Source organism: Rattus norvegicus, chromosome 3 (genome assembly GCF_036323735.1).
Source record: "Rattus norvegicus strain BN/NHsdMcwi chromosome 3, GRCr8, whole genome shotgun sequence".
In the NCBI taxonomy this organism is placed as follows: domain Eukaryota; kingdom Metazoa; phylum Chordata; class Mammalia; order Rodentia; family Muridae; genus Rattus; species Rattus norvegicus.
Window position 1 is genome coordinate 77082640 of NC_086021.1, and position 14760 is coordinate 77097399.

At 44.3% G+C, this 14760-nt stretch overlaps 1 protein-coding gene across 5 annotated transcripts in view; it reads left to right on the forward strand.

Annotated features, from left to right (window-relative positions):
- Nucleotides 1-14437, forward strand: part of Itga6 (integrin subunit alpha 6) — an 84909-nt gene extending 70472 nt beyond the window's left edge. For 3 of the 5 annotated variants that reach the window (XM_063282995.1, XM_039104096.2, XM_039104095.2), the window contains 6 exons: nucleotides 578-751; nucleotides 3290-3388; nucleotides 3480-3590; nucleotides 3676-3774; nucleotides 5805-5930; nucleotides 11911-14437. In XM_063282995.1, coding sequence (XP_063139065.1) covers nucleotides 578-751; nucleotides 3290-3388; nucleotides 3480-3590; nucleotides 3676-3774; nucleotides 5805-5930; nucleotides 11911-12069 — 768 coding nt within the window. In that variant the 3' untranslated portion in view covers nucleotides 12070-14437. Of the gene's footprint in view, nucleotides 1-577; nucleotides 752-3289; nucleotides 3389-3479; nucleotides 3591-3675; nucleotides 3775-5804; nucleotides 5931-9535; nucleotides 9666-11910 lie in introns of all 5 variants that reach the window. The other 2 variants (XM_039104097.2, NM_053725.2) reach the window with 2 other exon arrangements.
- Nucleotides 14438-14760: the final 323 nt, after the last annotated feature.

Here is a 14760-nt window from a genome sequence, read left to right on the forward strand (position 1 = left end):
GCTGACACGAGCTCTGTAGTCTGTCAGATGGGGATTAGAACTCTGCTCGGTAGTACAGGCAGGCCACTCTTGCCTGCTCACTCTGGACCCCTGTTGTACAAAGCTGCTCGACTCCCAGCACTGGCTCTGAGCTGTCATGCGGTTCCCCATAGCCTTCCCTATGTGGCTGATGGCAGAGACAACTTCATTTGCACAGTAGGGAGGCTTTCCAGAAGTGGGGTTATGGGTGCCTTGGCCGTAGCAGAGGCTCTGTCCTCGGCTCACTGAAGAGTTCACACGTGCGCCCAGGGCTTTCCTTGTGCTGACAGGAACATACTATAGCATCTGCACTGTGGAGTTTGTGAAACAAGATACTCGTGGATTGAGCTAGCATTCCTTCCTCTTTGACCATTTCCCCCTCCTGTTTATATGACAAGAGTCTTCTAAGTACAGCTGTCTATTTTGCACACTCTGTTCCTGATCCATTGGCGGGATTTGTAGGATTATGCCGGGTATTGAGCCTGTAGGCAGTAGGAAGCACTACTTAACTTTGCCTTAAAAGGATGATATTGTAGCGATGTATGTTGTTTCCTGACAGGTGATTAACTTGGGTAAACCTCTTAAAAACCTCGGCACGGCAACCCTGAATATCCAGTGGCCCAAGGAGATTAGCAATGGCAAATGGTTGCTTTATTTGATGAAGGTCGAATCCAAAGGTTTGGAGCAGGTTGTCTGTGAGCCACACAATGAAATAAACTTCCTCAAGCTGAAGGTATGTTGACGGGTTGACGTGTTTCCTGCGCGTCCCCCTTCCTCACCTCCAGCCCCAACCCCACCCCGGAGAGCGTGGGGTAGACTTGACTCTGCTAGGGAAGCCACACTGTGGCGTGTTGACTTTTTTTCTCTGGGTGTCACAGTTTTCTCATCATAGCTGAGTAAGCCAGTCAGACTAAGGACACCCACTTGTCCACTTGTTGAGATGAAGGATGGTTCCTAAAGTGTTACGACCCAATAAGCTAAGTAAGGAGAACATCCCCTGGGAACGAGGCAGTGGACGTAAATTGCACAGAGCGTTAGGAAGGCACTGCCGAGGCCTTTGTACCGAGGCAGATGACCTTGAACACTTTCATTCTTACTAAGAGTAAGTGTTGGGCTGGAGAGATGGCTCAGTGGTTAAGAGCACCCAACTGCTCTTCCAGAGGTCCTGAGTTCAATTCCCAGTAACCACATGGTGGCTCACAACCATCTGTAAAGAGATCCGATTCCCTCTTCTGGTATATCTGAAGACAGCTACAGTGTACTTATATATAGTAAACGAATAAATCTTTTAAAAAAAAAAGTAAGTGTTCATAGAGTCCCTTACTGTGTGACACTACCAGACTGAGCACTATGTGTATTCTCTTGAGAAAAATTTGAGATAGTTTTTACTGTCCCCTACCCCACAATGATTCCATTGTCCATTGATGGCTGTCACTTGTCTTTTAGATTCTCAGGGGTTTGGCTGTTGTTTGGTTGGGGTTTGAGGGTTGTTGTTTTGAGACAAGGTTTCTCTGTGTTGCCCTGGCTGTCCTGGAACTCTCCAGGCTGGCCTCAAACTCAGAGATCCCTCTGTCTCTGTCTCCCAGGGGCTGGGATTAAAGGCATGCACCGTGGTGCCTGGCTTGGCTGTTTTTGAGGCAGATCTTATATAGCCCAGGCTGGCCGTGAACCTTTACATCTTGATCCTCCAGCCACTACCTCCCAAGTACCGGTATTACAGCGTGTGCTGTTACACCTGTACATGCTAGGCCATGCATGCTAGGCTCAAATCCAGGGCTTCATGTATTCTAGGCACACATCCTGCCAATTCAGCTGCATCTCCAGCCTTCTTTTTTTAAATACTGAAGTGACTGGGTATTATGGGAGCTTACAGCATGCTCCTTGACTCACCGACATTGAGAAACGTAATGACCTGTTACTTCTATTCTTACATTACATGCTGACTGTCCCTTTGCAGCAATTGTAAATCCAAAATGCTCTAAACATTGCTAATAAGAGAAACTCGGCTTGCATACGGAGGACATGATGTTAAAAGTTCTTATCTGTTTCAATTTTCAATGCTCCTCTCTGAGTTGATCATACAAAGGGTCTTGTGCTTTCCTATTGTCCTTCATGGGTTTCCACATTCCATATGTGCTGTCTCCTCTGGCAGACACTGAGTGCTGGGGTGGGGTAGGTCTGGTCTCAGTAGACTAACAGTTTGATGTACTTGTGGTTGAGTGGAGAAACAAGATCAGAAGAGGTATCTTTTTCTTTCTCTGAGTTTCAGTATCACACTAGGAAAAACTACTTAAATAAACAGACTTGTGATTCCCCATTGATGAACTTAAAATGGCCGTAATACTTGCTGGTTTTTACCTTTTCTCTGCTTTTGATGATGGGAGGGAAGATGGGATGGTTAATGGTGGTAGCCTCCGCAGACCCTGAGACACTAAGCACACCTAGAGGGTGTTTAGCCTCCGGCCATGCCTGTGAAGGATTATTTTGATAATGATTCTTGAGGTGGGAAGACCCACCCTTAGAGTCGATGGCACCAATCCCTGGTCTGGGATCCTGGATGTATGGAAAGGAGAAAGTTAGCCAAGCATACATTACTCCCTGCTTCTCGACTGTGGATGCCATGTGTCCAGCTGCCTTCACCTCCTCACCTTCCTCCACCATGATGGAACCTTGAAGCAAAACAAGCCCCTTGTCATAGGGTTTGACTGCTGTGAACAGACACGTGACCAAGGCAACTCTTAAGAAGACAACATTTAACTGGGGCTGGCTTACAGGCTCAGAGGTTCAGTCCATTATCACCAAGGTAGGAACATGACAGCATCCAGGCAGGCCTGGTGCAGGAGGAGCTGAGAGTTCTACATCTTCATTTGAGGGGTGCTAGCAGAATGTTGGCTTCCAGGCAGCTAGGACAAGGGTATTAAAGCCCATACCCACAAGGCCACACCTACTCCAAGAAGGCCACACCTCCCAACAGTGCCACTCCCTGGGCCAAGTGTACACAAACCATCACGCCTCTTCTTATGTCAGGGTGTCTTATCACAGGACAGGAAAAGAAGCATGAGAAGGTGAATACTCTCATAGTGCCCCATGCTAGAACAAACCGTAGCTCCTAACCATTGCCTCCATGCCTGTGGGCTGCTGGCACTGAAGTGGGCCACACAGTGAGGGAGGGGACTGAATACTACCAATGCTATAAATTTGGCTTTGTTTGGGAGGCTTATATAACAGGCAGATGTACATAGCATTTGTCTGTTTTGGATATCACTTTTAGGAGTCTCACAACTCAAGAAAGAAGCGGGAACTTCCTGAAAAACAGATAGACGACAGCAGGAAGTTTTCTCTATTTTCCGAAAGAAAATACCAGACCCTCGTGAGTATTTTTCCAGGCCGTGGATGTGCCCTGTGCGAACAAGGGATGGTTTCCCAGAAGCGTGGGTTCTGACCACCAGTCTCCTCTTTAGAACTGCAGCGTCAACGTGAGGTGTGTGAACATCAGGTGTCCACTGCGAGGGCTGGACAGCAAGGCCTCTCTCGTTCTACGCTCCAGGCTGTGGAACAGCACGTTTCTAGAGGTGTGGCTCTACCTCCTGGAGGAATTTGCTACTGCCAATGGCAGGACATTTGTCGGTTTCCTAACACCTCTCTCGTCGCCCGTAGGAATATTCCAAACTGAACTACTTGGACATCCTCGTGAGGGCGTCCATAGATGTGACCGCCGCCGCTCAGAATATCAAGCTCCCTCATGCGGGCACTCAGGTGAGATCCGGTTCCCTCAGACTCAGGGCTGGCCACTTCGCTACACGATGGCTACGACCTGACGTCATCTTCTTTGGTACTCATACCCCTCAGGTCCTGTTGCTCCTTAAGGGACGGTTTGAGGTTCTGCCGTTTGAGGTTGTATTTTAATAGAATTGTTGGAAGTAAAAAATTAACCCACTCAGGAAGCTAAGACGGTCACTATTTTAGTCTGTGTGGATTTCAGAGTGAGGTCAAGGCACGCCTGGGTAATTTAGTGGAGCCCTGTTCCAAAATAAAATGTTTAAAGGGGGCATGTGGCTCATGCCTCCTGCCACCACCCTAGGTTCAATCCCAAGTGCTACACACACACACACACACACACACACACACACCAGGTGGAAGTCAGTACGGCACTCTCTGGGCAATGAGATATTCGTTCTAGGGGTTTCAAATTCAGAGAACTTCAGACACGTGTTGTCTTAGTTAGGGTTTTGCTGTTGTGAACAGACACCATGACCAAGGCAACTCTTGTAAGGACAATATTTAATTGGGGCTGACTTATAGGTTCAGAGGTTCAGTCCATTATCATCAAGGCAGGAACATGGCAGCATCCAGGCAGGTATGGTGCAGGAGGAGCTGAGAGTTCTACATCTTCATCTGAATGAAGGCTGCTAGTGGAAGACTGACCTCCAGGCAGCTAGGATGAGGGTCTTAAAGCCCACACCCACAGAGACACACCTTCTAATAGTGCCACTCCCTGGGCCGAGCATATACAAACCATCACTCCTTTGCCTTTATAAGATGGGCTTTTATGTGCATGGGGCGCATAGTGCCTTTGATACTAAGTTTTATAAAAGTCGTGACAATCCCTTCGCCAGGTGATTTATACTGTTGTTCAATAAAAGGGGGCTTTACAATGTAAATTGGGGTACATGTTTTGACAGTTGGCAAGCTGACGTAGCCTCTGTACTGCTCACTGTACCAGTAGAGTGTGAACCCTTTCTGCCTTTGGCACACGGTGAATGAGACACCTATAGAAAGCCACTCCCATGAAAATGCATAAAGCTTAATGAATCCAAAGGGGAAAGTTATTAAGAACTGTAAAGCCGGGTTGGGGATTTAGCTCAGTGGTAGAGCGCTTGCCTAGCAAGCACTAGGCCCTGGGTTTGGTCCCCAGCTCAAAAAACAAAAAAACAAAAAAACAAAAAAACTGTAAAGAAATGTAGACATTCAGTACAAATCGCTGAGAAGATGTTTTAGGTTTGGGGGTAAGCATTTTTGATGGGTGTTTGCCAGTGATCACATGCTTAGACTATGTTACTACTCATTGCTACAGTTTGAGTCTGCATTACACCTGAAGGAACCTACTTTGTCCATACATATTGTTTTAAGAGCATGGTAGCAAGTCATTTTAGGAAATTGTGTTGTTACGAGGGCCTTTAGTTTGATAGCCCAGGGGAAAAAAATGAATGTCTCCCTTTTGTTACGAAGCTCACCCCTCATTTTCAGTGTCTTTGGAATCTGGGCTTTGTAGAACAATTGCACCCAAACCTGCCCTTTCCTTTCCGCTGCTGAAAATTGCCTAAAAGTGTGATCCTTCTCAAAAGGATGCAGGTTGAAGGCTGGAGGCAGAGTTTGGAGATAGAATGTTTACTACACATGTGGGACAGCAAGATTTAAAACCAAACCAAGTAATTGTGAAACACAGTTAGCTGCTGATAGCTGTTCAGACTCAAAAGGGAATTATGGGTACATCATTGTATAGTTTTCTCTACTTTTCTTTAAAACACACACACACCCAGGCTCTGGGTAAGATCTTCAGAGAGAGAGGGAGACCATTGAAGCAGTATTCTGTTGTGAGAAATGGCTGTCAAAGGAAGTGACTTGTCTGTCCTTAACACTTCATTCAGAACATGTACAAGAGCAGAGTTGAGCAGAACAGCAGCTGTCAGTGCCCACTGATGTGAGCATCTGGTTTATGTGGCCTCTCTTGTGTGCCCACTGTGTGAACATCTGGTTTATAGTGGCCTCTCTTGTGTGCCCTGCAGGTTCGAGTGACGGTGTTTCCCTCAAAGACGGTAGCTCAGTATTCAGGGATAGCGTGGTGGATCATCCTCCTGGCTGTGCTTGCCGGGATTTTGATGCTGGCTCTATTAGTGTTTTTACTGTGGAAGGTAAGTCATGTTTGTCACTTTTGAGTTTGGGATATAAATTTCATGTTTTTTATAGACGAGGATTCATATTGACATGCTTGTAGTTCCTTTTTTCATTATTTCTCTTTTCCCCAACATTTTAAAAAATATTTATTTATTTACTTATTTATTTATTTAATGTATGGGAGTATACTGCTCTCTTCATGCACACCAGAAGGGGGAATCAGATCCCATTACAGATGGTTGCGAGCCACCATGTGGTTGCTGGGAATTGAACCTAGGACCTCTGGAAGAACAGTCAGTGCTCTTAACCGCTGAGCCATCTCTCCAGCCCCCTTTCTCAACATTTTATCATAAAATTATGGCAAATCTGGGAGACTTTTTACAGGAATTACCCACACATCTACATAATAATTTACATTTAAAGATTACTTGTGTGTAAAAAGTTTCTTAAAATACATTTAATGTCTTATATATAATTCAGCTTGTTTGATAAGTGACAGTTTGAATTTTACTACTTTATTTAGCATTCTCTGTATCTAAGATCAAACCCTAAATCTAAGCCAAAGTGACAGATAACAGTTCGATCCGAATATAAATTCCTGCTAATTCCCCCTTCCGTAAAAGCCTTCATGTCAGCCACGGGGAATCACCACCCGCACCTCTAGATTAGTAGTAGGAAAAGATGGCAGAGTAATACTCCATCTCACGGTTTTTCGCATGTAACAAACATGGAGAACATCCAGGCTCCATGTGGTGTTCCTCATTAGACCCCGATCTTCTGACTGCACAGCGCGCGATAATCTCTCCCTGCTTCCTCCCCATGAAGAGTCTATGCCATCAAAAGAGTATGTAGGAAATAGTTATGAGCATTGGTCAATAGATTACAGCCTCTGTAGGTCTCATGTGAGTCCCAGGGAGTAATGGAGGTCTATTGTCCTTATGGGCAGTGCCGGATTACAGAAATGTCTGGGAACTGACATCTTGATGACTGACTTGGTAGAACCTGATACGATGTGAGGGGACGATATTTACAGCCTTACGATTTGGCTTCATGAATTGCAGTGCCATTACGTGTAGAGTGCTTCCCGGTGTGTCTGTCTATTCCAGAAGGTTTGTTTGGGGTGAAGTAAGAATGTGATAGGGTCAAACCACCTTTTTCCTCCCATCGTGTCCTAGAGTATGGCAGATAAAGGATACTCCTGAGTTCTGTTTTGAGTGAGTCTACCCCTGCCCCGCACCATTCTTCCAAACAACTTCCCCTTTGCCAGGCTGAGATACTCTGAGGCTTGGCATCCGTCCATACCAGTAGCCTTCCTGATACACAGATTCTTTAATGTTTTGTTCAGCTATATCTCAAGCAGTAGGTTTCTTCGTCAAATACAGCCAATGAGTATTAGGGCTCTTGGTATAATTATTTGGTCTTAAAAATTAATTGGGGGTTTTGATACTTGTGGGTGTTCTTGTATTCTCTGGAAGAGGCTACAAGGCCAGTCTTTTCCCAGAGCAGATCTTATTAGTGGTCTTGAATCCTTGGGTAGTCATGACAGTAGACGCAGAGTTAAGATACTTGAGCTGTGTACAATTTTGGGCAAATCCTTTCGTTCCCCTGGATCTCAGCTGTTTAATAATTGGATCCGACTAAGTGATCTCATTGGCTTCTTTGATGTTCTAATTTCCAGACCCTGAAGTAGATTCTAAAATGATCAGATACCTTCCTCAACCTCCACATGGAAATCAGTCTTACTGCTTCATATTCTTCTCTATAAAAATTATTCATATTTAAAACAAGGAATTTAAGGATCAGAAAGGGTTCTAGGGTTTAAGGATGTAGCTTATCAGTAAAGCTTTACACTCTGTGCTAGGCTCTGGCTTCAGTCCCCGCCACTGTGGAGGGATGCTGGGTAAGCTATACAGTTCAGCAGTCTTTAACCTGAGCTTGTCCATCTACATCAATGTCAAAGGCTACTGGGGAGCTCCACTCTAACCAGAGGAATCCTGGCTTTATCTCTTTCATAAATGCTGCCTTTTGCACAGGAGTCCCTTTAGAAGTAAAGGACAAAAGTCCTCAGGGATCTTAGGACTGTTCATTTTGCCTGGCACTGGTGGCACATGCCTTTAATCCCTGCACTGGGGAGACAGGCAGTTGGATCTCTGAGTTCAAGGCCCACTGGTCTACAGAGAGTTCCAGGACTGCCAGGGCTACACAGAGAAACCCTGTCAAACAAAAAACAAAAGAAACAAATCTTCGTTCTGGTTTACTTTTCTTCTGCCCTATTTACTAGTTCTTGTGACTACAACTTGGCTGTGTTCGCTATGTATCACCCTGACAGCCACAGCCACAAGTACACACGAGATAGGCTAAGTCACTGTATCCCAGTACAGCGATCTGTAATATGAAACTGTCCTAGAGCGGCAGCATCCCCTGATCACCAGGAGTCACCTTTGCCTGGTACAGTGGAAGAGTTGCATTTTCAATTTAAATTTGTCTCAGCTTGAGTAACCATGTACAGTCGGTGGCTCCCACCCTGCAATAGGCAGATGTAGATTTTTTTTTTTTCCTTTATGAGTTGCTAGACTGGGAGGCACAATTTCGCCAGGAGATTTATTTAGCTATTAGTTAGGATTTTGCTGCTGTGAAGAGACACCACAATCAAGGCAGCTCTTTTAAGGATAGCATTTAATTGGGGCTGGCTTACGAGGTCAGAGGTTCAGTCCATTATCATCAAGGGTGGAGCATGTTAGCATCCAGGCAGGCATGGTGCAGGAGGAGCTGAGAGTTATTCATCTGTTCTGAAGGCTGCTAGAGGAAGACTGGCTTCCAGGCAGCTAGGAAGAGGGTCTTAAAGCCCATGTCCACAACAACACACCTCCTCCAACAAGGCCACACCTCCCAATACTGCCACTCCCTGGGACAAGCGTATTCAAACCACCACACTGACCGAGTTGTATTTCAAATGTTAGCTCCACAGCCTGTGAGCCCGATGAAAGTGAATAGGAAAATTCCCCACTGTTGAATGAAGGGAGCAAGAGCAGAGAGTGGAATTACACTTTTATGCTCATCTAGAGTGACCTAAACGGAGGAACATGAGTTCCTCATGCTTAAGGGTTGCATGGTGGTTCAGATTCCAGGGGAAATGACATCAGTTACTCTTCCGTTGGAATTTATTCTGTGATTCACGCTAGCAGTTGGTCCAGAGGTACCCAGCAGACAGTGTTGTTCCAATAAAATTTAACTACAGAAGCAGATAAACACACCGTATTTATGTTTTATTTTGGCTTTACTGAATCTTACGGGCTTTGTTTCCCGTCATTCGTCTCACTAGACTGCAGATGTGACTGTTCTGACGTTTTAGAGTCTATCCTGCTAGGAAAAAAAATCACCTAAGTTCCAGCCAGATGTGCATGTATATTTTCCTTTTGGGATGACCCTAAGATTTCTGCTGTAAATAGAAAGTCAGTTAGTCAGTGCGTGTTGTCCTCATGTAGGGACACTGAGTGGCCGACTCTGTTAAATGCTGGCACAGGGTGACGGCTGTTCCCTTAGGTTAAAGTCTGAGATGCTCTTTTCTTTAGCTTTCAAACCCAAAGCTGTAAAATTGACTAAATGCCTTGCTTCCTTGTAGTGTGGTTTCTTCAAGAGAAATAAGAAAGATCATTACGATGCCACCTACCACAAGGCTGAGATCCACACTCAGCCGTCTGATAAAGAGAGGCTTACTTCCGATGCATAGTATTGATCTACTTCCCTAATTGGTAATTGATCAATGTTTTTCATCGCTAGCTGTGGGACCTGCTGTGGTTGTGGTGGCTAACTTAAGAATGACAGCTTTTGCTGTGTCTGTCCCATTAACAGTTGTTTCCAGGTGTCTTGCCTTGCTTGGATTGATTGATTGATTGATTGATTGATTGATGATTGATTTATGTTATTTTTATTTGAAAGCTCAGTTGTGGTTGTTTTGTTGTTGTTGTTGCACAAAGAATCTTCTGTGGCAGGTGAGTTATTTTGTGCTCTTGTTGAGCAACACCCCAGCTATGAAGGCAGCCACGCTGGCTTGTCTGATTAGGTTTTTAAGAGAGCTGTTGCCAGCCAGTTTGCCAGCCATGTGTTCCTAACGTTGTGTCCCGCTCGGAATTTTCAAAAGCGCATGAGAAATCGGCCCAGATTTCTTGTTCGTCTTGGAACTTCCCAGGGACAGAGGCTCTGTCCACTGCCTGCTTAGCCTGCTGCATGTGGGAGAGCTTGTGTGTCTCCTGGGAAGAGGCTCTCTTCTTCTGTCTTCACTGTCGTCCTCGCTCCAGGCTTGGGGTGCTTACTGCGACTTGGACGTGGTCCTGCGCTGCTAAGCATGTGTCTTCCTTTTCCTCTCTATCTCTTCTGGGCCAAAGCCATTACAACAAAGTCATTGTCAGCATATGGGCTTCTTGAGTATTTCAGGATGTGGCCCTTTGCCCAAGTGACCATCATCAGCAGGCAAAAAAATTCTAACACCCAAGTGCCAGGGTGGTTCTATTTCAACATGTTGTAATGGCATTTGACTGGGTTTCACATGCATAGCCCCTTTATTCCACCTTGGCTCTCAGCTGATTTTAAGTTCATATTTTTCTCCTTTGATTTTTTAAACCCATGGAAACAGGAATTGTTGGCAGTTCCCCCTTTCTTTTCTATGGGCAAGAGGGATTACAGTTGTTGCTACAGTTCCTTTCCGTGGCATTGACCCAGTGATCCCAATGTGGCCATTTTGATTTCACATTTCCAACTGCGTTTCCTTCTGTTTTTAAATGGGACAGACAATAGTCATATTTTATAATAAGTATAGTGGCTTTTTCTGCACTGAATTACAAATGAGACCATGGAGAAATGGCCTAAACAAAACTCTTGGAATTGTGATTTTTGCCTTGCCTCGTGGCAATTTTATAACACAACATTCTCCAATATAATTATAATATTCGTGTTGCTGTCACAAAATAAGGACATTAACTGAGCATTCTACATAGATCCCACTTCTGAACTGCATTTTTAAATTTGAAAAGACTCCTTTAAAAAAGAAAAAAAATGTAAATTCTTGTTTATAAGTTTTAAAATTCCGCTTCAAAAATTTTAGGCATATTTTTAAAATGCACTTTGGTTTAGTTTTTTTTTAAGTAAATAAGTTTTAATAATTTGGCTTTACTTCCCCTCCCTTTCAAAAGCCCGCCCCCCTTTCTTTCCTTCCTGTTTTTAAAGGAAGAGGAGAAACTGGGGAGTGCTCTACAATTCAGTGTGGTGATGCTGTCCTTGAGTCCCATGAGATTCATGACTGACTGATGTTACTATGCAACACAATTACTTTGTAACTCATTAACAAAACTGCTAAATTGGAAGCACTGCAGTGTGAGTCTACCTGGTGACAGGGGATGTAAAGCCCAGGGAAGAGAGACTCGTCTTAAAGGGACCCGTTAGAACGTGGCATACCAAATAGTGTTTGTAAAATTACTTGTGATCTGATGTACAGTTTATCCATGGGTGAAAAATAGAAAGTAATTTTTTCTTCACACCCTTAGAGGGATGCCCTTAGACTGATCATGGTATGCACAGGCCTAATATCGAGGGGAGCTTCAGACTGGAAGGATGATGAGTTTGAGGCAGACCTTGGCTACACCGCAAGGTCCAGTTTCTTCCACACAAATACAAGATGTTTTATAACAATCTAGTGATAGGAAATTTTGATCTTTTACTTATAGGGTGGGTTTTATTTTTCCTCTTAAAGCACTGTTTCACAAAATGCTTAAATTGCTAGTCAAGAATTAGAGCGGAAGCTGTTCTGCCAGGTCCACATCCATTCTCCCTGCATATCCCACTGGCTACTTTCTTTTTTTAAAGGAAACAGTGTCTTTTCTGAGCACTCGGGAGATAGACCTAGCTGCACGAGTGCTTACATGTTCTGCTGTAGTGCACCTGGTGTTCAGATTAACTAACTTCCATCTCGTTTTTTTCTGCCCCACCCCCACCCCCTCCCAGTGTGGATTCTTTAAGCGCTCTAGGTACGATGACAGTGTTCCCCGATACCATGCGGTGCGGATTCGGAAAGAAGAGCGAGAGATCAACGACGAGAAACACACTGATAACCCCGAAAAAAAGTGGCCCCCGAAGTGGAATGAAAACGAAAGTTACTCATAGAGGAGGGTGTAGGAAAGAAAGCCTCACTGCCCAAAGCCCCCCTTATTTTTCCCAGCTCAGAAATCCAGGTGACTTCAAAGCCTGCTCAGCGCCCCGTATATGAGACTGACTACACCCAGGACGGACCTACAGTTTCAACTGTGGATATTGTTACACCTCAGGCTCCTGTTTTGCACAGCCAAGTTTAAGACTAGTAGAGTGGATTTTTCTTTAACTGCCTTAATTTAACTTTCCGGATTGCCTTGGTTTTTGATGTGGCTGATTTCCACACACTGGGGCAGGGCCTGCCCATCTGCATTCCCGGGACGTTCTCTCCCCGCCATCATCTGTGCTAACAGAGTGGCCATTCCAGCCTGCTCCCACAGCATCCTTCTCATAAGACTGGAGAACCTGCAAGATGATGTTTCTTGGCTCAAGACTCTGCCAATGGATAGCTTTGCCTCTATTGAAAGTTCTGTCTTAAATTAAATATGCAGTAGAAGGTGTTGTTACCCTTTGGCCTTCTCTCTCCATTTCCTAGAAGTGAGGACCCTTGCTGATGCCAAATGCACACAGGTTCCTGTCTCCCTTGTCACTAAGGCACAGGTTCGACAGACTTGAATGCTAGTTACACTTGTTTGTATATGATATTTATTTTTTCTTCAAGCCATCTTGCTGTTGACTAGTAGGCCAAAGATGCTTCAGGTTGATTAAGCAATGAGAAGAGAACCTGGGAGGTCGTTTTTTTTTGTTCTGACCTTAACTATTTACTGCAAAAAGAAAAAGTTCTTTATTAACATGCAAGGGTTGTTTGAATAACTTAAACTCACCTGTAAATGATACCATCTCCTTTCTGGCAGGCCCTCCCCCCAACCCAGAAAGTCTGACGAAGCGGGGTTGACTGTAGGACGTTTCGTCCTTCCCCAGCGTTGGGTATATGGTTTTGAGCCCTGTGTGGAACTTCTGAACTTCGTGCTGTAACTTTCAGAACTCTTAGAGGTGAGCGTGCTCACCGAACTCTAGGGTCTGTGTGCTCAATGCTGCCAACACTGTGTATTCAGGACCTGACGTGAGTACCCATGTGGATCCAGACCAATCCAGTGTGAGACTACTGAAGAGCATCTGTCGCCAAAACAGCCGTACCAGACAGACAGAATGCCACGCACGGCACCTAGCTTCTTAAATATCATTGGACTCATTCAACCAGCAAGCCCCATGTTTGCTTTTTTTCCTAATCGTTCACCGAATCTAAATTCCTCCAGGTGACTTGTGACTACTACGATAAGACTTTTAGGCCTGGAGCAGGAGGTTTAGCTCATTGCAAACGTGCTTGCCTAGCGTGCCTGGGCCCGCCTTGGTTGGTTGGTTGTAAAAATGATAGGAGGGGGAAAACAATTATTTTTTTTTATATATAGTCAACAGAGATTGAATATATTATCAAAACTTTTTTTAAATTGTGTTTTACAATCATTAAGTTATATGGAAGGCAACCGAGAGCTGGTGCTAATTGGTTTGGATAAGCAGTTCTCGATCTTATTTTAAAACTTGGTCTCAAGTAACCCAGGCTGGCCTTGAACTCCTTATGTGGCTTGGGATAGTTTTGAACTTCTGATCCCCATACCTCCCCACCCCAGGGCTGTGATTGCAGGTGTGTGCTTGGGATTGAACCCCAGACTTTGTGCATGCCAGGCCAGCACTCTGTGGCAACCAAGCTAGATCCCAGCCACTTCTCCATCTTTTAAAAGAACAAAACATTGCTAAATGTGACACCGTTGCTTTGAGTTTTAATTCTTTTTTTTTTCCTTTCATAAAACATTACAACCTTAAGATATTAAAGACTTTCATTCTGGTCCTACTTCTGCTTTTTCACTCAAAAAATGGTCTTACAAATGATGCCTTGTTTACAAAAGTTCTCTACCACAGGTTCTAGTAGTGTGTAAAGTGTCAGTTTCTTGCTTGGGTATCTTGGAGCCTAGCACACTGGCTTTAAAGGACACAGCCAGGAAGCTGATATCTTGACAGTGTTTGTAGACCTTTGTTATAAAAAAAAATGAATGTCCTGGTAAGGGTTAGGAGGGAGTTCAACAACGAGGAAACAAGAATGTTGTGCTGTTTGAGTTTAGAGTTGTTTAAAATGTCATCTCAAGTCAAGTCACTGGTCTGTTTGCATTTGATAGGTTTTTATACTAACTAGCATTGTAAAATTATTTCATAATTAGAAAACACCTGTGGATATTTGTATAAAAGTGTGAAATAAATTTTTTTATGAAAGTGCTCATCGCTTGTTAACACAGCACTATGTATGTGAAACCACAATCTAAGATTATACATGACAACCCGAGTTACCTTTCTTTGTATTTCAGCAGCCAAAGTAAAGCTTTCAATGTTTGTTCAGTGTCCCATATACTTTCCGAGCAGCGAAAGAAACCTAAAGTGATACAGTGTAAACGTGGTTAAAGGGTTTTCCTTTTATTTATTCTAGTGCGTACACTTGTGTGGGCACAGAGCACATGCTGAGGTCAGCTTTTGGGAGTTGGCTCTTTCTCTCCATGTGCTACCCAACTTCAAGCTTGGGCCTTGGGCTTGGTGGCAGGTACCTACTGAGCCGTCTTACTGGCCTCCTGAGTTGTTTGAAGATGTTGCGTTTTTTTTTGTTTGTTTGTATTTAATCTTCTTTTGAATCTCTTATTTACCTGCTGGCAATAGGTGAGC